This window comes from Papio anubis, chromosome 1 (assembly GCF_008728515.1).
Source record: "Papio anubis isolate 15944 chromosome 1, Panubis1.0, whole genome shotgun sequence".
NCBI classification, from domain to species: Eukaryota; Metazoa; Chordata; class Mammalia; order Primates; family Cercopithecidae; genus Papio; species Papio anubis.
The window spans coordinates 175,780,216-175,803,475 of record NC_044976.1 but is presented as its reverse complement, the minus strand read 5'-3'; the positions used below and the strand labels follow the sequence as shown (position 1 = coordinate 175,803,475).

General features: G+C 37.3%; 1 protein-coding gene across 6 annotated transcripts in view; it reads left to right on the top strand.

Annotated features, from left to right (window-relative positions):
• HMCN1 (hemicentin 1) overlaps positions 1-20,412 on the top strand; it is a 499,395-nt gene extending 478,983 nt beyond the window's left edge. For 4 of the 6 annotated variants that reach the window (XM_031657606.1, XM_031657603.1, XM_031657596.1 and 1 more), the window contains 7 exons: positions 1,582-1,695; positions 2,246-2,371; positions 4,707-4,835; positions 8,443-8,793; positions 12,168-12,287; positions 18,046-18,172; positions 19,638-20,412. In XM_031657606.1, coding sequence (XP_031513466.1) covers positions 1,582-1,695; positions 2,246-2,371; positions 4,707-4,835; positions 8,443-8,793; positions 12,168-12,287; positions 18,046-18,172; positions 19,638-20,004 — 1,334 coding nt within the window. In that variant the 3' untranslated portion in view covers positions 20,005-20,412. The remainder of the gene's footprint in view (positions 1-1,581; positions 1,696-2,245; positions 2,372-4,706; positions 4,836-8,442; positions 8,794-12,167; positions 12,288-18,045; positions 18,173-19,637) is intronic. The other 2 variants (XR_004179456.1, XM_031657607.1) reach the window with 2 other exon arrangements.
• Positions 20,413-23,260: the final 2,848 nt, after the last annotated feature.

Here is a 23,260-nt window from a genome sequence, read left to right as displayed (position 1 = left end):
ATAAATGGTGAGAAAACTGGCTAGCCGTATGCAGAAAATTGAAACTGGACCCCTTCCTTACACCTTGTACAAAAATTAACTCAAGATGGGTTAACGACTTAAACATAAGACCTAAAACCATAAAAACCCTAGAAGAAAACCTAGGCAATAGCATTCAGGACATAGGCATGGGCAAAGACTTCATGACTAAAACACCGAAAGCAATGGCAACAAAAGTCAAAATTGACAAATGGGATCTAATTAAACTGAAGAGCTTCTGCACAGCAAAAGAAACTATCAGAGTGAGAAAATTTTTGCAGTCTATCGATCTGACAAAGGGCTAATATCCAGAACCTACAAGAAACTTAAACAAATTTACAAGAAAAAAAAAAATCCCATCAAAAAGTACACAAAGGATATGAACAGACACTTCGCAAAAGAAGACATTTATGCAGCCAACAACCATATGAGTAAAAGCTCATCATCACTGGTCATTAGAGAAATGCAAATCAAAACCACAATGAGATACCATCTTACGTAAGTTAGAATGGCAATCATTAAAAAGTCAGGAAACAACAGATGCTGGAGAGGAGGTAGAGAAATAGGAATGCTTTTACACTGTTGGTGGGAGTGTAAATTAGTTCAATGATTGTGGAAGACAGTGTGGCGATTCCTCAAGGAACTAGAACCAGAAATACTGTTTGATCCACCAATCCCATTACTGGATATATACTCAAAGGATTATAAATCATTCTACTATAAAGACACGTGCACACGTATGTTTATTGAAGCACTATTCACAATAGTAAAGACATAGAACCAACCCAAATGCCCATCAGTGATAGACTGGAAGGACTTCAAAAATGCACAGGAGGAGGGAATCATTGATGGACCACAGTCCTCATCTTGGTGAGGAAGGGTAAGATGGGCTGCAGAGCTCAAAAGCTCAAATAGAGGGACTTTTCTTCAGTGAGAGAAGAGGGCTTTCTTCCTCTGGGACTGGAGGAAAGGAAAGGAAAGAAGGTACAAACCACAGGCAATTCCCCAAGAGTTTGAGGAGTTCATGCCTGCAGAGTTTTTGTTACACTACGACCCAGATGGTGTTTGGGAAGTACAACGTAGCAGTGACTGCAAACGTAGAGAAATGCTGATGTTAATGCAGTCAGGCACAGGGTGATAAAGACCTGCACCAAGTTAAGGAGCAAGAAAGGGGAAGAAAGGACAATTGCAAAAGACCTTAGTAGTGTTGGAGTTTTTTCCTCTGTATTCAGCATCCCAGTCTGTCAGTAATATTCCAGGACTGGAACTTCCTAGAAACAGGAGTGAGAGCCATATGGCAAAATAGTTAAAGTAGAAGAGTGTTTCATTGACAGTTCTGTATCATTAGCAGTTGTCTACTTTTAAGAGTATTGAAGAGAGATATCCTCTCCAGCAATTAATTCTGTCAAGTAATTGGCAGATCACATGAGTGTGAATACATTGCATAGGTTTTAGAGATCTTAAACATGGTAATGATCAAGATCATCAAAATGTTAAACATTTGGGATACATTAACTCAGGTTTCCTAATAGCATATAATGAAAGTATTGTTTTATTTAACAGATATTAATGAATGCCAAGAATCCAGCCCCTGTCACCAGCGCTGTTTCAATGCCATAGGAAGTTTCTACTGTGGATGTGAACCTGGGTATCAGCTCAAAGGCAGAAAATGCATGGGTAAGAAAAGGGCTTTGAATTTAAAGGAATGACACCTCTACAACTTCTTAATGATGTCTGATCTAAATGCATAAAGTGTGTCTTGGTACCGGTTCCCATTTAGGACATCAAGCATGCAGCATGTATGCAATCCATGCAAAACCAAAATGACAAAAAATGCTATGTTTTATGAGTTTCTTTTTCTAATTACATACCCATTCTTCATGACATTTCCTCTAATTTTTTTGCAAAAGTATACCTATACATATAAATATATGTACATATATATGTATACAAATGAAATTAACAGTGTATATAAATTTTATTTTTCTAAGAAGAGAAAATGGTATGGCTACCTGCTCTGTAAAACAGTATTTTGTTTTTGTTTTTGATTTTTATTCTATTTTAAAGTGTGTTACATACATTGTTGAATTTAAGCACTTTACCCTTACACAGTGATTATGCAATGAATATATGTAAATAATATCCCTAAACTCCAAAAGTATGATTTCCCTGGAAAAGTTGAATACATAATTTTCTTAATCTACACTACCTTTGTTCTTTCATCAAGATGTGAACGAGTGTAGGCAGAATGTATGCAGACCAGATCAGCACTGTAAGAACACCCGTGGTGGCTATAAGTGCATTGATCTTTGTCCAAATGGAATGACCAAGGCAGAAAATGGAACCTGTATTGGTGAGTGTCTGGCTGTTTCCATGACTGAGATCAGTTTGCCATCAACAAGTCAAGTAAGGCATTCATTTTAAAACTAGTGATTAGAGTAAATTTAAGCTACCAAGGAAATCTTTCTTTTTCCATAAGTACTCCCAACTTCTAGGATAATTGAGCTCCAGGTTCCAGGGTCATGGCTATACCCGGAAATGGAAGCTCACTATGAAAACTTATGACCATTTTGATCTCCCATTAATTAAACATTTGGTTTACATGGTTTAATATCCACAAGCATTAATATTATCTCACATAATTTCTAATATGAAATTTAGCATATATGTTAAGAATTTCATGGAGGAAAGAAAAATTATGTCTGTAGAGATTTATTAAAATTCAAAATATAATTATTTTGGAGCTGTATATTCTTTAAATATCAAATCCATGACCAGACAAATAAAATAAATAATTTGCCCAAAATTTATGCTTTGTCTATCTATTCTACATCAATGACCAGACACAAAGGTACATTATATTTCTCCCTACATTTTTTCTGTGTATGTCTATTCTGTACCAGCCTGGTTAGCAGAGCTAGCAACTGCAGGATTTACAAAAATAAAAGAGAGATACCATTCCCGTTCTCATCCCTGCTAAAGAACACAGGAGAAAGAAATAATGTATGGGTTAAATTGGCCTACTCTAGTCCCTCCACTATACCCTCTCCCCCCAAAAAAGCAAAAACCTATAATACAAGGTGAATGAAACACCATAAAGAGGAACAAATAAAATTCTACAAGAATACCCATGAAAGTGACTGTATCCAGTAGGAGTCACTATGAAGGAGGTCGTGGAAATGATCACATTTAAATATAGGTTGGGATGTTACTAGATGGAGATGATAGGAAAAGGAAAACAAGAAAGCCTTGTATAAAGGAGAAAGAGCTGAACTTAGGGATAAAGTGTTAAAATTCATTGTTCCTTCTTGACAGCTGTCTAACCTTTGGACAAGTCTTATGATTACACAGAAATTTGAGTTTAAGTTTCTCGTTGTAAAAATAGCAGTTTTTCTTTAAAAAAATCAATTCTAAAATATTAATAAAATTATAGTGTCTTGGATTTGTTTCAAAACAATATGATAGGATTGTAGGGGATAGATATAGATGAAGGAATATTGGCCATCTGTTGATAGTTGTTAAGTTCATTAGTATAATTTAAAAAAACAACAACTGGTGATGGGAGTTGAAGTATTAGATTTCAAAGACTTGTTTCAGCTCTCACACTATAGATATAGGTCAATACTTTCCTTATCATTTAATAGCAGCCAACTCTATCAGGAGTTTGATGCCAGCCTGGCCAACATGGTGGAACCCCATCTCTACTAAAAATACAAAAATTAGCTGGGCAAGGTGGCGCATGCCTGTAGTCCCAGCTACTCTGTGGGCTGAGGCGGGAGGATCACTTGAACCCAGCAGGCAGAGGTTGCAGTAAGCTAAGATCATGCCACTGCACTCCAGCCTGGGTGATAGAGCGATACCCCATCTCAAAAAAAAAAAAAAAAAAAAAAAAGAGTAGCAGCCATCTCAGAGCATCATGTACAGTTACATGCAACTATAAACATTTTTCAGAATACTGACCCTAATTATGTATAAGATTAACTAGGCATGAGATGAGTTGAAAGAGCAGAAACTTTTTAAGAAGCTACAGCAAAAATCTAGCTAAGTGGAAATGTAAATGTAGAGATACATGGTTTTGATTGAGGAAACAGAACTACCCAATCTTTGTATATAGCAAATGTTCAAACTATTATTACTAGAAACTCTTTTAAAAGAAATGCTTTTCAATAGCAGGAATACAGAACATCATTTATCATTTAAAGCTTGATGGACTTGAAACACAGGCATGCTGTTATCACAAATAGGGGAGTAAGGTTAAGGCACTGAGGGTGTGCTGGGTTTGAAGTAGTGGTAAAACAAAGAGATGGGGATGTCCAGCTAGCAGCTAGAAACATGGGACTGTGGATCAGAAGCAATATAGCACTACTATTTTCAGTCTGTCTAAACTCTAATCACTTGTACAAACAAGATGACAAAAGGAGGAAGGGATATAGAGAAGGAGAAAAAAGAAATCTGAGAATAAAACTCTCTCCATAATAGGGAGCAGGAGGAGGAAAAGCAGCCAGTTAATAAGTGGCAGAGCTGGGACTTGAACCCAGGTTTTCTGATTCCAAGTTGTAAGTTGGTATGATCTCAACCACTTGGTGAGAAATGCAACCTTTGGCAATCCTACAGAATGCTGATTTCAGATACAATGACTTTGGGTTTGAAAGAGGAAATGTTACTTCTTATTGCCTCCATGTCTGTAGATATTGATGAATGTAAAGATGGGACCCATCAGTGCAGATATAACCAGATATGTGAGAATACAAGAGGCAGCTATCGCTGTGTATGCCCAAGAGGTTATCGGTCTCAAGGAGTTGGAAGACCCTGCATGGGTAAGTTAATAGGAACTTGTTGAGCAATAAAGCTACTGATACAGTTACCTAGCCTTACCAACTCGCTTAGGGCCACTTTCTCTATCCTCAAATGGTCTCTTGTTACAATAATAAGGTATGTAAATTGATTTACATCATTCAACACAATTTGGATACTTCTTTGGAGACTTCATATTGAGCTCAATTTACACTGACATTTCAAGTGATAATAATCACTTACTGTGTGATTGCTGTACACCATACATACCAAAGTGAGGTTCTGATATAATTGCCATCACAACTTAATTACCAAGATTATCTCATTGATTATATCTCTATGCACATGACATAAATGTTTGCATAGATACATTTTATTTGAGCATGACGTATACTTGTATGCAGTATGAAAGTTTAGGTGTGAGGTTTTAAAATAGGGACACACAATTTAAACAAATAGATAATTATTACTTTATTGCATATTTAATGCTTAAATATCTCATTCATTTCTCTCCACTTGCCTATTTGTTTTCATCTTAAGTCATATTTGAATATGAAGGCAAATAGAAAATATCTGTAAGAAGATAACCACATACTTTTGGTAAAAATTAATGCATTTATAATCAAGAAACTGATCTATCAAACTGTAGTCTTCCTTCCTTAGAATATTCAATTGCACTAAAATAATTGTGTGGGCTTTTCAATACTAGCTTCTGGGTTACATGCTGTTTTTCAAATTGGTTGCCTTGTTGTCTACTTAACGATTATTTATAGCAAATTCTCCCAAAAAGACGTAGCTCTGTCTTTATGCAATCCCTAGCATAGTATTTTGTATGTAGCAAATATTCAAACTAATACCATTACTAGAAACTCTTTTAAAAGAAATGTTTTTTAATAACAGCAATACAGAGCATCATTTTAGTCTTCTATTTAGATATTATCATTTATATATAGTTTAAAATCTTGATTAGCCATAACAGTGACTTTTCAGAATGAAATACATGTATTTGTTCACCAATTTGGCCACCAGTTGGATCTCAGACATTGTGCTAGGGAATAAAACAAGGAAGGATGCAGAACCATTGCCTTAAAACAAGAGTTAGAATGCCTGGGCATGGTGGTTCACACCTGTAATCCCAGCACTTTGGGAGGCCAAGATGGGTGGACCACCTGAGGTCAGGAGTTCGAGACCAGCCTGGCCAACATGGTGAAACCCCATCTCTACTAAAAGTACAAAAATTAGCTGGGCACGGCAGCAGGCACTTGTAATCCCAGCTACTCAGCAGGCTGAGACAGGAGAATTGCTTGCACCTGCGGTATGGAGGTTGCAGTGAGCCAAGATTGCACCACTGCACTCCAGTCTGGGCAACAAGAGCAAAACTCTGTCTCAAAAAAAAAAAAAAAAAAAAAGAAAGAAAGAAAAGAGTTAAAATATTAATTTTTACCTACTAAAAGTTTTTAAAGCAAAATTTACTATTTTATTCTACCTTCCTATATTGTTTTCTTTCATGCCACTGTGGTAATGAATTAAAGAATTTGGCTTTCATTCCCTTTTCCAATTTATAGGAAGAGTTACAAGTACAGATTCCATGTGTTGACCTAGCAATAGAAAGCAAATAACTTTTTAAAATTTTACATGTTTGGTGAGTTTATATCTTGGTAAGAACTGATTCTATGTCCTTGTTTCCTTGTTTTTAATCTATTGGGGGGAAATGTGCTTGGCTTGTTCATTAATTCAAAATTACTAATTCAGAAAATAAAAATTTAAAGTCTGTAGTTTTGCCAGCATTCCTACCTCTAAAACTTGTAATTAAATGCAAACTAGAGATGTGATTTCATTTCTCCCTCTACTGATAGAATTAAGATCTATATTAGCTTTGAACTCTGGTTTTCATGTATTTAAGACCACATTTTCCCATATGATCTTTTTCGTTTCTACTGTTCATGGCTTGATTTGGCACACAATATCAAGCCCATTCCTGCATTAATTCAACAAATGTTTATTGAGCACCTACTTTGTGTTGGATGATGTTCTAGGTTGTGGGAATACATCACTACACAGGGCAGATCAGGTCTCTGTCCTCGTGGAGTTTACCTTTCAGAGAGAGAAAGAAGAATCACAAAATATACAATTTCAGATAGTGATAAGCACTTTAAGGAAAAATAATAAGGAGAAAGAGAGACCCAGACTGGGGTGGTAGCACTGTGATCCAGGCAGCCTCTGTGAGAGACTGGACAAAAGGAAAGAGCAGGCCAGGTGTGGTGACTCACGCCTCTAATCCCAGCACTTTGGGAGACCGAGGCGGGCTGATCATGAGGTCAGGAGATCTAGACCATCCTGGCTAACACAGTGAAACCCTGTCTCTATTTAAAATACAAAAAAAGATTAGCTGGGTTTGGTGGCACACGCCTGTAGTCCCAGGTACTCAGGAGGCTGAGACAGGAGAATCCCTTGAACCCAGGAGGCAGAGATTGCAGTGAGCTGAGATCATGCCACTGCACTCCAGCCTAGGCAACAGAGCAACTCTATCTCAAAAAAAAAAAAAAAGGAAAGAGCAGCCACGATGGGAAGCTCTGAGCAAGTGTATTTCAGGCTGAGAAGAAGCCAGGGCAACATCATTCATAAAAGAATGCACTGACCATAATTAAGGAAGAACCAAGGGGTCAGGCTATTGGAGCAAAGGTAGGCAGAGGGTAAGGAGGATAAAGAGCCCATAATAAAGAATGTGATGGCAAGACATGAAAGGTCTTGGGCAGACAAGCAATATGATATGGTTTACATTTGGAAAAGTTCTCTCTGGCTGCTATGTGGAGAATTAGGAGGGCAAAGATGTTTGCAGAAAGACCAAGTCATTTAAACAAACATAAAAGTAGTTACATTTTTTAAAATTATATATGGACATATTAGAAAGCTTCCAACATTGTCAATCAGTAGAAAAGTCAGAATTCCATCTGAAATATTTGTCAAAAGAAAGAAAAAACAAGAGAGAAATTTCCCAAATGTACAGGTATGATTGTATTAAGAGGTATTATCTTGAGACATTTTTATAAGTGAAGTTTGATGAAAATTGTATTCATTTGTGATCCCACACTCTCTTGTACCTTTTTTCCCCTAGAGGAAGAGACACAAATTTTAACAATTTAGGATGTCTCTGCCTAGCTGAACTGAGAAAGCTTAGTGTAGTATTTCTAAGATTTAAAATCTTAATGTTACTCGTAGAATTACATGTGAAAAATGTATGCCAAATTAGCTTAAACTGATCAAGGAGACAAGGCTGAAAACAGTGTTCCCTAGATCTTAAGGCCATAAGTGAAAGTCAAAGGAGTATGAATTCACAGAACTAATGTGTCTCGTTTTCTGAGCCACTTGCTCCAATGTGAGTGTTCAAATAAAATGTGTGCATTGGTATTTAGGGGGAAATTTATAGAATCTGTCTTTATGTTCATAACTGAATGATTAAAGCTTTCTCAAAAGTTCACAACAGTTGAGGAGAAATTACTGTATGCCTGGCTTTAGAGGGTAACAATATCTTCGGTTTGTTTCACAGATTCATTCTATATTCCTGTGTTTTGTGTGTGTATGTATGTGTCTTTTTTTTTTTCTCTTTTTTATGTCATGGCACACGAGCAGACATTAATGAATGTGAACAAGTGCCTAAACCTTGTGCACATCAGTGCTCCAACACCCCCGGCAGCTTCAAGTGTATCTGTCCGCCAGGACAACATTTATTAGGGGACGGGAAATCTTGCGCTGGATTGGAGAGGCTGCCAAATTACGGCACTCAGTACAGTAGCTATAACCTTGCACGGTTCTCCCCTGTGAGAAACAACTATCAACCTCAACAGCATTACAGACAGTACTCACATCTCTACAGCTCCTACTCAGAGTATAGAAACAGCAGAACATCTCTCTCCAGGACTAGAAGGACTATTAGGAAAACTTGCCCTGAAGGCTCTGAGGCAAGCCATGACACATGTGTAGGTAAATGTCAGCCATATTACATTTCCTTTCTGTGGGCTCTCTTACTGATCAAAGTATGTGTACAGCACCTGTGATTGTTTGGGTGCAGTGAACTACATCTGATCTCAAGTCCGGAATGACTCGAAATTTTAAGACATTTATTTTGGCACCTAAAACTATTACAGACTTGAGTCAAGTAAATTATGGATTTACATGTGGGCATTCTGATAATTTATTGTGTTACAGTAAGTTTCTCTTTTTGGTCACCCTGAAGGTGTCACTAAATTTAATGCTACATAGAAATAAATTTCGGTGGCATCCAGAATATAGTTTATTTAAAAGAGGATGTAAATATTGCCACATAATTGCCACATAATATGCCATCAGATTATAGCCACATCGGACTGATGGAAAAGCAGTGGTTTAAAAGTGAAAGTTTCAGCTTCTCAGTTGACTGTTCTATATGACAATCAACATCCCATTGACTGTTGCTCCACAGTCCCCATGGAATTGCTGTTTGATTATTGTATATGTTTGTATGTCACTGAAAAGATAGTATGAGTTGGGACAAAATTAAGTTACTTCTATCGCTCTAACATATATGCTTTCAGTATCTATCTAAATTCACAAGTCTATAATTTCATTTGTTTGCCAAAGTGAAGTATAATTTCCAACTTAAGAATTGAGACCTTGTTTTCACTCAAGTTGCAAACATTACCATCTGTCACTCATTTAACTCAATTTTCTGTGAACATCTACAATTTGCATGTCATTGACCTACTCAAGGGGAATTAGCAAGCAGGAATTAGTTTTACTATTTGTTAGCTGGAAAAAGAAAGCACAGAGGAGGGAAGTAAAGAGGGAGGGAAAAAAGAAATTCTGTTTAAATTCAAAGACCACTATGCCAGCCTCATTTTCTTACATTTCTCGAAAGCGTTCTACACTTTGCTTACTCTCTCCTAACTATGCTTTTTGCTAAATATTTTTTAAACATTTCTTCTCCTTCTATCTTCAATTTTTGTTGTTTCTTTTTCCACCCTTGCCCAAGCCCTGTTATTATCTTCTCAGATGTACTTCTTGGTCAACCTTAGGTGGATTCATCTTCCCATATCATCTCTACTCAGTTGGACCCTCAGTCCCTCTGGACACTCAAACTTTACCCTTTGCTTTTTAGGTTCATATTTTTTCCAGCACTTTTCTGTCTTTTTTCACCCTGATGTACCTGCAGCTTAATGTAAGGGATATGGAAACTTCTCCCTTGTGATTAGCTTACCAGAATTGTTGACAGTGCTCACTTCTTCTACCACCAAACATTAATGCATTCATTAACAATTGTCTACATTTTGTCCCATGTGGTCAAATACTGTTTAATTGCTAAATATGTAGACTCCAGTATTATTGCTAGTATATTAAACAATACTGTCAATCTGCTACAAACTGTTCTGAGTTTTGGTAATTTTTTATGCCCACAATTTTCATCTGACTCTTCATTAAAGTTGTTCACTATTCTTTTATTGACAGAATTAACATCTGACATTTTGTCTTTCAGTTTCTTCCAAACAGTCATTCCCACTAGAGGGTTTTCACAGACTAGGTGATAGGTTACCATCCCATTCTCAGCCTTCATTTTAGACAAGCACTTTCTTTTGTTCTACCTTTACTTTCCTGCGCAAACGTCTGTGTTATGAAAAATGAATTAAACCACACCCTCCACACTATACACCATTAGCTGGTTTCTTCCAAATTATCAGAAGGTCCAAGTTATTTTAAGAAAGTTTCCTGATTAATAACCCATTTCCCTACTTTTTCATCACTATCTATGGCTGCAGCTTCATCACAGTAGAGTCTTATAAATGTTTTCTGTCTTCTGTTTATGTTAAACCTATATTATGTTATCACAATCATCTTCCTCAGTCATCTGCTATTTGAGGCAGCCACTATTTCACAGTAAGGGTCAATCTTGGAGAATCTAAAGTAAAAATGTATAGTTAGTCCATTACTGGATATTTAAGTTTCTTTGGGGGCAATTCATAGGCTTAAACATTTCTTAAAATATGGTATTTTATAGTATTGGGACTAATGAAGAAATTTACAGTAAGATTGTAGACAGCTTTGGAACTACACAACAAGACCAACTTGCAATAAACACCAAATGCTTTTCATTAACTATCTGGGACAGACAAGTTATGAAAGATTCAAATTAACACTATGAAATCTTATTAGACTTGCGCTAAAGTCTAGTTTTTGAAGAAATTGATTCCAAAGCGTAACAGGAAAAATGACCATTGCATTGCATCTGAATGCAGAAATCACACTTGGGGGCACTGTAAAATTCATACTTGCAAAAGCTCTGTGTTAACTACTTGGAGTTCAATATCATTTACATTTCTGTTATTTTAGGTTAAAGCTGATTTTAAAGAAGTAAAAACTCACATAAGTCATAGAATCAACACTTTGGTTAACTAGTCTTCCACTGGTTGGTGTATGATCAGAGACTATGAGCAAATTTTAATTTTAGTCAAAGCAAAACACCACTGGGACAAAAAATTTTCAGCCTCCCAAATCACATACCTTAAAGCAAATATCAATTAATTTTGAATTATCAACTATTCTCACACTCCTTGCCATTTTCATGGCTTTGTTTAATAATAGCAGATAGCCCTTTATAGACTACTTTCCCACATATTACTGTATATGAACCTTTCAGCAAAACTGTGAATTAGGGCAGATAGTCTCAAATGTCCCTTTTGACAGAAGAATAAATGAGATCTTGAGAAGTTAAATGGCCTGCCAAAGGTAACACAACTATATATGTATGTACTTGTCATTAGTGCATTCAAATTGTGTAAAAAATGTGAGGAATATTTTTTGTCACAAAAACGAAAAACATTTCCATATGATATCTATGTATGGGAAAGCTATGCATGGGTAGGCCTGCTGCGAGAGAGAAAGAGAGCCAAAATTTGAATACAATAAAAACAAATACTCCTTTTTGCAATTAATCTCAATAGGAACATTATATTTTAGGAAATTTCTACTGTTCCTTAGAGTTTCATATTTTGGTGGTTTAGGATCCTGTCCACATTTGTTTCCTCTGTCATGTCTCTCTTAACTAATACAAAAATTGATCAGGTTGGGACTTCAGCATATATATGCTTATACATAGAAGAAATGTCCATATTTTGTAATATGGTAATGTGTATATAGTACTATATTCAATATTTTTATAACATAAAAAAACTTGATAGAAAATAGCTCTGAGCATTTTTTAACACACGAGTATAAAATCACCAAGAAGTTTTTCTAATGTATATCAACAACTTGATGAGAGTTGGCTCTGTCACAATGTCTGCTTTTTTCTTGTGTGGTGACAACTCTGTCGTCTTCCTGAACAGATATTGATGAATGTGAAAATACAGATGCCTGCCAGCATGAGTGTAAGAATACCTTTGGAAGTTATCAATGCATCTGCCCACCTGGCTATCAACTCACACTCAATGGAAAGACATGCCAAGGTGAGAAAACATTGGGATGTTTATTGTTGCAACTTGACTAAAAACCAACAGAGAGTGTGAGAAGTTTTTTTTTGAATAATCATTCTCCTAGTGGCTTCCCCTTCTTGCCCATTCCCATGGGTCAGAATTATGTTCAAACATTGCTTTTGCAAGCAGAAGCAATGGGAAAGGAAGTAAGCAAAGAAAATAGTTGAGAAACATTTTTTTGGAACGGTCTTACTAGAAGGAGCAAAAATGCCTAAGCCAGTTCATATTATATATTTTTTAAGCCTTAATGGGAATAGATCTCTTCAAACTTTTTTTTTTTTTTTAACAATTCTACTAAAATGGAAGTGAAAAATGAGAAGGTTACTCAGTAAATTTACTTAAGTGTTAGACATTATTTTATATGTGGTCCCTCTTATTAAACTTATTTTTAGAGTGATCAGTTTGGTAGTCAATTAAATGATTCATTCATTCGTTGAGTCTACATTGATGTGGAACAATTATGTGCTAGCATTGCAAGATTTAAACAGATAAATAAGATAGAGTCTTCCCTTTAAGAGTTTACAGGCTAGTGGAGACAGACATGTAAATAAATCAAAATATAGCTTATTGGTTCTATAACAGTTTTAGGCAAGTGTAGCAATGACAAAAAAGAAATCAATCTCAGTAGTTCCCTTTTTACACAAAAATGTGAAAGGAGCATTGTAATTTGGTAAGGTTGATTATACTGCAACATGTACTTATATTAAGGAGAAATAAGAACTTGTATAGCTCCTAAAAATCTTCTAAGAAACCCTTGAATTTTATAGACAAAATCTAGGAGTATTATGTAGGTCTTAATAAGCTTTTGAATTGTATTAATTTGTGTCATGGAAAATTATATCCTTTTGTAAAGTATAGCAAATAAATGCTCCGAAAGAGTGCTTTATCAGCAGCAATCAAATTTTGATTGAATTTTCTCTTTATGGGATTCACAAGACTTGCTGGGATGCAGCTCATGGAAAAAGAGTTCCAGGAGGCAAAACCAGTATGGACAATGGCTTCACCCTAGTTACCATGAGCACTGCCACCTTACCCCACACCACCCTACCCCACCCATTCACTCATTCACACTCCCTGAGAGCCCCAACTGGGTCATGTGGGCTGGAGATGAAACATCAAGTTGAGCAATAACTTTTGCTTTGGGCCATCAGTCACCAAACATTTTTAAGAACCTACCCCATGCAGAGAATTTTACTCAGATTTGAAGTGCTGGAATAATTTATTTAATCATATTGTTATCTTTTTCCAAAGCAACTGTTATTTCATTTTAATCAGCAGTATAAATATGTCAAGGGCAATAATTTGCACCCATTCTAATGGACACCCATTAGATAATTTGTACCCATTCTGAAACTAATTCTCAGAGTGATTATGTGAGCCTTGATATCCTAGAATAATCAAGAGCAGAGGCAGGACTTGACCTCAGATCTATATGTCTAGAATAGTCCTTTGTCTCCTGGGATGCTGTGAGCACCAGGAGCATTGCACTGAGGCAGCAGGATGGGGTGAGAGCACTTTATCCAGATGTGATCACTTTTCCCAGTTCTTCAACCCAAGAGTCTTCCTGAAGGAGTGCCGATGCCCACACTAAAACCACACCCCCTCCGGGTACTCCAGGCACCAAGGAAGGCAACAGGGCAGATACCGAAGCATTTGGAATAACCACTGAAACGCAAAACCCCTTAGCCAGATTTTAAAGGGTTATATTTTATTCTCATTAAAGAATTTTTCTCCCTTTCTAAATTGTGCCCGTTTATTTTTTTAATTGCCTTTGTCCCTTACTTAGTTCAGAACATTCTTCAGCTTTCAGTTGTGCTACAGAGAGTGGAAAATAACGTGGACAAATCAGAAACAGGTGTCACTTGAAATGTTTGCAATTTAAATGGGTTACATATTTTTGTGGTTTTAAAAAGACTTGAGAGAAAACAATTATGCCTTTTTCTTTGCCCTAAAGAATAACTTGCATTCTTTTTATAGTTTTAGAAAGTGTTTGAGGCATTTATAAGGAACCAAAGACTGCTTTTTATTTGCATATGGTTTTTTAAAAGATTTAGAAATTACTGATACAAATGTCAATAATAAAAGGGAAATTAAAGTGAATTTGACATTGAACAAGGACAGAAACTCTAGTCAAAAGTGAAAGTCTGGCCGGGCGCGGTGGCTCAAGCCTGTAATCCCAGCACTTTGGGAGGCCGAGACGGGTGGATCACGAGGTCAGGAGATCGAGACCATCCTGGCTAACACGGTGAAACCCCGTCTCTACTAAAAAATACAAAAAACTAGCCGGGCGAGGTGGCGGGCGCCTGTAGTCCCAGCTACTCGGGAGGCTGAGGCAGGAGAATGGCATAAACCCAGGAGGCGGAGCTTGCAGTGAGCTGAGATCCGGCCACTGTACTCCAGCCTGGGCAACAGAGCGAGACTCCGTCTCAAAAAAAAAAAAAAAAAGTGAAAGTCACCAGACTACAAAATGAAAAAAAGCATGACCAATCAAGAATTGCCTAAGATGCAGAGAGGAGAAACTAAAGGATCCTTATGCTAATTTTATGCACCACTAATCTACTTCTAAAAATTTGGAAACATATGAGCACTGCATTTAAAATGAGTGCTCTTATTCATCCGTGTTTTAAAAATGCAATGCATGTTTATCAAGAATCTAAATTACTTATATTTTCTATCAGACAGATGTTTCAAGTATGTTTATCCTAAATTATTTTTTTTAGTATTCAGAAGCACTTGGTTAAATACATTCATATGTTCTAAAGCTGTTAATATAAAAATTTTCAGCTCATTTTGGGATTCTTTTCTTGTAGCAGTATGTTACAAAACACTTTCATTTCAATCGTGATTTTCTTATATTTAATAGAAACCAGACATCACATCATCCATGAACAGAAGACAACACAATTTCTATCTATTTTTCTGTCTTCTTTTTTTTAAGAATAGTGAGTAGAGTAAATGAGTAGAGTGAGTGAATTTCTAGAGAGAGTGCTTCACCCTGAGGAGAGGGTAATAGACCAGAGACACAAGAGGTCCACCTGCCCAGCACCTCAGTACTTAGGAAAGCTTTTTAATAGAAAGTGTATATTTCTATATTAGATTCTGATATTTCTTTATAGATTCATATTTACCCAATGAAAATATATCATAAGGTAACTACTAAATAACAACTTATTATGCACACTGATGTTCATCCAGCCTCTAGTCTCCACACCACCACTATCATGGTCCCCTGCAGCCCACTGGCTTCATGTTTCTGCAAGAGTTCATGATGAAAATGAGATAAAATTCATGTGGACGATGAATACGAAGAGAAAATTTTTTAATGAGAGAAGGAAGATAAGGCTAATTGAATTTCACATTTTTCTAGAAGGCTTTTCACATCACTGAGACAATCTCATTTTGTCAGGGAGATTAAGCCCTCCTGACTGATAAAATCATAATTAGAAATTGTTTCACAGACCCAGTAGGCAATACTTAACTGAAATAAAACAGTTGTTTCACATTGTGTTTCATTCCTGTAGGAAAACTAATCCTAGTATAATACTAGTAATAGCATACTACATCATTGTCAGCACATATAACTAAATAGTTATTTACTCCATATCATTCTAACCCAGTATCTTTTTACTTTGTGCAGACTTATTGTTTTCAGTAAATAATTACATTGTCTGTGTTTTCCTTAGAAAACAACATATTTGGAGCCAAATCTAAAATGCTTATTTTTGTATCAAGTCCCAATATAAATACCATTATCCAACTACCAGGTTATGTGCTACTGTACAGTGACGTCATGGTAACACATGCCCATTGTTCTTAGCACAGCTTCCATGATAGAAGTGCATTTGACCTTCAGGACCCACCTCTGGAGAACCAATTCAGTCCATTTAATTGTCACTTTTCCCTCTTTTATATCAGGACCAATGCTATATGCAGCCAATTGACTTAGACTTTGAAAACCTTATACTTTACTCATACTTTTAAAAATTAACCACTAAGTTCCTTATAAGTTTAAATAGTTGTAAAGGATGTGAATTCTGGCAGTGTTATACAGATTGTTATCTTAATGTGCACAAGCTTTAAATATATTTTCATCAAAACTTCAGAGCTGCAGGTTTAACTCCCTCGGTTAATGGAAGGTGGCCACTATATATGAAAGTCTGCATTCTTGTCAAATTAATCAGATCTACTGTCAGAAAAAGTCGAAGGTGATTTTTCTGTTCAAACAAAAATGTTATTAAGTGTCCCCATGACAGCCAACTCACTTCCAAAATCTAATTTAAAATAGCGAACTAATGGGAGGCTGAGGCAGGTGGATCACCTAAGGTCAGGGGTTCGAGACCAGCCTGGCCAACATGGTGAAATCCCATCTCTACTAAAAATACAAAAGTTAGCCAGGCATGGTGATGCATGCCTGTAGTCCCAGCTACTCAGGAAGCTGAGGCAGGAGAATCACTTGAGCCCAGGAGGCAGAGCTTGCAGTGAACCGAGACAGCACCACTACACTCCAGCCTGGGCAACAGAGTGAGACTCCATCTCAAAAAATAAAATAAAATAGCGAGCTAAGACCATTGGCTTGTGGCCATGATAAAATAAGGCCTGCCACCATCCGTCTTTATTACCAATATGCTTACTCTGTTTATCCTCTGAGATAAACATTCATACTGCTAGAACATACGCCTGCATTCATACTGCTAGAAAACATTCGTGCATCACCAGGGGAATGAGGATGCCCCAGTATGAAAACCACTGCTCTAAAAATACCATTCTTACCTTTGGGATCTTAAAATTCCTTAAAAATTGTGTTGTACTCCATGGACCCTCTTTCCAGAAAATACATCCATCAATCAATCTCACATTCTCTCTGTCTCACACACACACACACGCAAACATTTTCATTTACAGATCCCCTGATGCTCAAAAATAAACCCCAAATTAAGAATCATGGCTCAAAAACACTCATTTTCATGAAGCACTTAAAGTATGTTTCTACTTAACAACTTAGTGTAGAAAACAACAAAATAAAGAGTATTTCATTTGCATATTTTCCCCACACCATTACCCTAAGGAGAGCATCCCACTACCATAACAGAGGATAGACTCAACACAGTATAGATCCAGGTGAACTGCTCCATTTGATCAGCTTACTTTGTGGTGTCTGTGCCACTCATTTGATCCTGTTTTGTTTGTCTCTCTCAAGATCTGACTAGCCTGTACTATCTCTCCTGAATTTATAACTTGACTCCTTTCATATCTAAGATCCTATTTTCCACTCAACAATTTGACATTATAAAACAAAACACTAGGCAAGGATCACTCACATTTTAAGAAGATTCTTCACTTTGCAAAAAATATTCACAACTGTCCTTTAAATTTTTGGTTTGTTCATAGTGCATTTAAAATATTACTTGCTTTATAAAACTCAAATGCACGGTATTGCCCAAATATAAAAGACACCAGAGAGCTCTTAATATCTCCCCATCTACTTTTATAGCTCTCATTTTTTGATGTCCTTTCACATAAAGAAATATGTGCTTAAGGCAATCTGGGAAAAAAACTCCACCAGGTGTCATGATCCCCATTTTGTGGTTGAAGAAGCTTAGATATGACCAAGTTCATTCATGGGAGGAGAAGGCTAGCCCTCCACCTTCCAGTCACACATCCACAGTGCCTGCTCTGATGGCCTTCTCTCACCCTCATTGCTGATGCTGCATGTTCCCTGTGCCATCCCTAGATATCGATGAGTGTCTGGAGCAGAATGTACACTGTGGGCCCAATCGCATGTGCTTCAACATGAGAGGAAGCTACCAGTGCATCGATACACCCTGTCCGCCCAACTACCAACGGGATCCTGTTTCAGGGTATGTCTTGCCTTCTCATCCCAGACATGCTTTTGAAAATGCTTCCTCCCACTCCTTGACCAACATAAACTTTGTCTCTTGTCATGTGTAACTCACAGGAAGTCACTAACTCCAGGAAGATGTGTGGTGACAGTAAGTATTCTCTTCAATGAGTGGCCAAGAAATGAGCTCATCCTGCAGCAGCCACTGCCACCCAAGCTCACTCTTGGCTGCCAGTGTTGCCTGAAGCAGTCTTCCCAGCATATAACATGTAACATGGTGGGTTCTGCCTCAGCAGCAAGTTTTTCGTGTCTGTTGTGTTGCCTCAGGGTGGTAAGGGCTCTGCAGACTTAGAGCCCACCATGAGGCACCTTTTCTGTTGTTTCACTGACTCACCACTCCTTGAGAATGGAGATGAGCGAAGATGAGTCAGTCGTCTGCCCATTCATACATCATCTTGCTTATATTTCCTTCTGTCTGAAACAGGCTTTTCTGCTTTCTGAATAAACTACCATTCTATTTTCTCTCTTTCCTTCCAGAAATGTTGTACTCTGTTCAGGTACCAAGTTAACAGGGTGATTGAAAACAAGTGATAATGTTCCTCTTGGATAGGTCGAGCTAATAGGAAGGTGTTTCTGAAACCAAATACTGGCTGGAGCTCACTTTGTTTTCCTCTTGGTAATGCTTACCAAGTTACTGCGGCATAGTCCAGTGTGGACTGCCCAGAATCCACCAAAAACCTATTTGCGATTGGTCTGATGAGATGTGGAATAGGAAGGAGAAAATTGAAAATACAGACTTAACAAAGCCTCTAAAAATACTAGGACTGCAGAATCCTATCTTCATAAAACGGTCCTCTGTGCATTTTTCCCCCTCTTGATTACCATCGGTTTCTGGCAAACAATTTAAAAGTCATCAGACTCAAAAAGCAGCCAACATGCGCTCTGGTAAAAGAAAATTAAGCTTTTTAATCTACAATAATGTGAACAACAATTACAAAAGAAGTGCCCCTTCCCCACCAGAAATCCTAATTGACCTTTTATTATTTTTAGAAAAATAAAATATCAATATATTTTGTTTCACCTTTCAAACAGTGTCAGGATATTATATAATTAAAAAGTAGTTTGTATTCCTCTTTAAGAAGTACATGTTTCCAATATATATGCAGATGCTTTTATTTCCAAAACTGACTTTTCATTTTAAAGAAAATACTCTTGTGGCATTCATACTTACTTCAATGGCTCAGACACTTCTGCTTTTAATGGAGCTGCAAGATAGATATTTGACTTCACACCAGCATCTTCTCCTAGTCATCTGGTGTCTGGTTTGAGTTAGTGACACAGAACATGACTGAATCTTACCGCTTTTTACAACCAGGCTGCCTCCTGCATGCAGTGCCTGAAAGTTGTCATGGATCACGATCACCTGCATCATGCCACCTCCTGCTTCCAGATAACTATGTATTTCATATGTTTGTTGTTCTTAGGTTCTGCCTCAAGAACTGTCCACCCAATGATTTGGAATGTGCCTTGAGTCCATATGCTTTGGAATACAAACTCGTCTCCCTCCCATTTGGAATAGCCACCAATCAAGATTTAATCCGGCTGGTTGCCTACACGCAGGATGGAGTGATGCATCCCAGGACAACTTTCCTCATGATAGATGAGGAACAGACTGTTCCTTTTGCTTTGAGGGATGAAAACCTGAAAGGAGTGGTGTATACAACACGACCACTACGAGAAGCAGAGACCTACCGCATGAGGGTCCGAGCCTCATCCTACAGTGCCAATGGGACCATTGAGTATCAGACCACATTCATAGTTTATATAGCTGTGTCTGCCTATCCATACTAAGGAACTCTCCAAAGCCTATTCCACATATTTAAACCGCATTAATCATAGCAATCAAGCCCCCTTCCAGATTACTGTCTCTTGAACAGTTGCAATCTTGGCAACTTGAAAATGGTGCTACACTCTGTTTTGTGTGCCTTCCTTGGTACTTCTGAGGTGTTTTCATGATCCCACCATGGTCATATCTTGAAGTATGGTCTAGAAAAGTCCCTTATTATTTTATTTATTACACTGGAGCAGTTATTTCCCAAAGATTACTCTGAACATCTAACAGGACCTATCAGTGACGGTTTATAGTAGTGTAGTACCTAGGATCATTTTCCTGAAAGCCAAACCAAACAACAAAAAACAAAAACAACTGATTCAGAGTCAAATAGAGTTTTTTTTTTTTTTTTTGAGACGGAGTCTCGCTCTGTCGCCCAGGCTGGAGTGCAGTGGCCGGATCTCAGCTCACTGCAAGCTCCGCCTCCCGGGTTCACGCCATTCTCCGGCCTCAGCCTCCCGAGTAGCTGGGACTACAGGCGCCCGCCACCTCGCCCAGCTAGTTTTTTTTGTATTTCTTAATAGAGGCGGGGTTTCACCGTGTTAGCCAGGATGGTCTCGATCTCCTGACCTCGTGATCCGCCCGTCTCGGCCTCCCAAAGTGCTGGGATTACAGGCTTGAGCCACCGCGCCCGGCCCAAATAGAGTTTTTAAGCATTTGACTATTTTTAGAATCATAAAATTAGTTACTAAGTATTTTGATCAAAGCTTATAAAATAACTTCTGGCAATTTTTGTAAGTATTGATACAATATAATAGGATTTACCTATTTTCATTTTAAGGAGAAAAACACCACTCATTTTTAAAAATACAGTACAGTTACTAGAAGTCTTGTTTGATCCCAAATGGTGCTTATCTTGACTGAACATTCAGAACAAGGATATTATTTTCAGTGATTTTGTGAGATCAGCTGAACCACTTATGAAAATAATTTAAAAAAAAAAATCGCTTTGCCCTCACAACAGTTGTTCAGGGCATGGAACTTTAACATTTTAATATAAACTTTCATCCAGTTAGCTTCATAACTTTTACATTCCAGAATTTTTTATTTTCCTGTCAATGAAAACAATTTTTAAAGCTACCAGTGGGACAGGTTTGTTTCTTAAAAATCTCATATGTTCAAATTAACATAAATGTTAAACGTCAATACACTGTACATGGTGGTAATAGACTAAGCAATTGCCAAGATGTATTCTATTTTTATGAAGTGTATATATATATTACCTTAGTGTGCATTTTCTATGTAATATCTTGATGGACTCTTTTATAAAATTATTTTATAAAAAAACAATATTACACTAAAATCAGCCTCAATAAATTTTCACATTTTTTCATAACCTTTTGAAGAACCTAAAATTTGTTTCCTTACAGCTAAAACAGGGATTAAATTTAAAGTCATACACATAAACAGACACACAATCGTGAGATCCCTTGAGATAGAGGTAGCATTACATTTTACCACATTTTATAGGCCAGGATCCTAGGACAGACATAACTTAAGTAACTTTCTTAAGACAAGACAGCTAGTGAGTGGCAGACATGTCCTACCTTACCTGTCATGACTCCCACTACATAAGTTTTTTCATCACCTAAACAGTGTTTTTTATATCTTATCTCAAGTGAATTCATCTCCTGTGATATTAAACTAGTGAAGGCCTAATCGTGAGCTATGATTGAAGGATTTTTAACCTAGAATCACATTATTCAAAGAAACCTGGAAAAAATATCCACTCCACAGTCCAGCTCTCAGCCAGGTGATTGACTAAATCAGTGTTTACCAAAGAATGTTCTACAGAATACTAGTCTAGTAAAGGTGTTTTTAGTCACAAGTGTTCTATGATCAAACAAGTTTGAAAAATACTACATAACATGTCCTCCTATTAAAGATTTTCTGTCAACACTAACAATTAAACTTAGAAGTTCAGCAGTGAACAGGTTGAGTTTATTCAAGCCAACATTTTCTGACAGATTTAATACCAAACCTTTTTTTCCCTCATACATTATCTCACTGAACACTTGGGGAAATGCTGATGTAATACAGTCAAGACATCTGCTTCATGCCTAAATCCTTAGAAAGGCCATTTTTATAACTAAGTACTTTGGTAAACAACTCCAACACCTGACCCTGACCATTGAGCTTCTTTCTAAAATTAAACCACATTAGTTTTGCTCATTTCCTCTGTCCAATATTCTACAAGCATAGAAACTGACAGGACAGTGACCAGACATGAGCTACTGCATAGTCATTAGTAGGAACAGACTTCTGGTTACTACAGTATTTGATTTGGAAATTCCTATTTGGGGAGCCAGAAGATCCAGTCAGAATCTTGACTTTAACCAAGTACTTTTGACAACATTTCCTTGAAAATTCTCAAGCATGCCAGTGGTTGAGCAAAGGTAGGCAATGAAATCAATCACCAACCCTGAAAGTTCCCTCAGGATACACAACAGAGTGAGGAAGCCCTCCTTCATGACATCTAGCAGAGCTGCGAGGAACAAGCCTCCATCTTGTATATTGCGATGACAGTCCTCTGAGCTTGCACATTCCACAGATACCCTAGATACGATGACTAGCAGAAAGGGGAAGGTCTCCAAAGGAAGGAAACTAAAAGAGCAAATTAGAGATCCAATAGGTAATCTTTGACTCGCACACATTCAATCCAAATGAAGTCTATCTACAGTATAATTACTTAACCTGATATTAACCTAAACAGAAGTGTGATCACCAACAGTCAACAAACTTTTTCTATAAAGATACAGACAGCAAATATTTTAGGCCCTCTAGGCCATGTGGTCTCTGTTGCTACTACTCAAGTCTGCTGTTTAGCATGAGAGCAGCCATGGACAGCACATAAACATGTGCTCCAGTAACGCTTGATTTGCAAAACCTGGCTGGATTTAGCCTGCAAGGTCATAGTTTATCTCTGATCTACAAACTGGGTATACATCTTTTTGACATTCACAACAGCCCAATCTGAGCTCCCAGCACACATGACAGTCAAGGCTCTGACCAGTTTTGTAGCAGGCTGCTGGCCTCAGCATGTGCAAGCCTTCCACATCTCTAAAACTTGTTCTCATTCTTTACATTAACCCAGCGGCAGACTTAGCTGTTAGGCTGCAGTCATATTCAAGCCCCACTCTCCCTTCATAAACACACACGTGCACACAGCAGCATGCTTTGTAGGGTAGGATAACAGCACACTTACCGGAACTTATT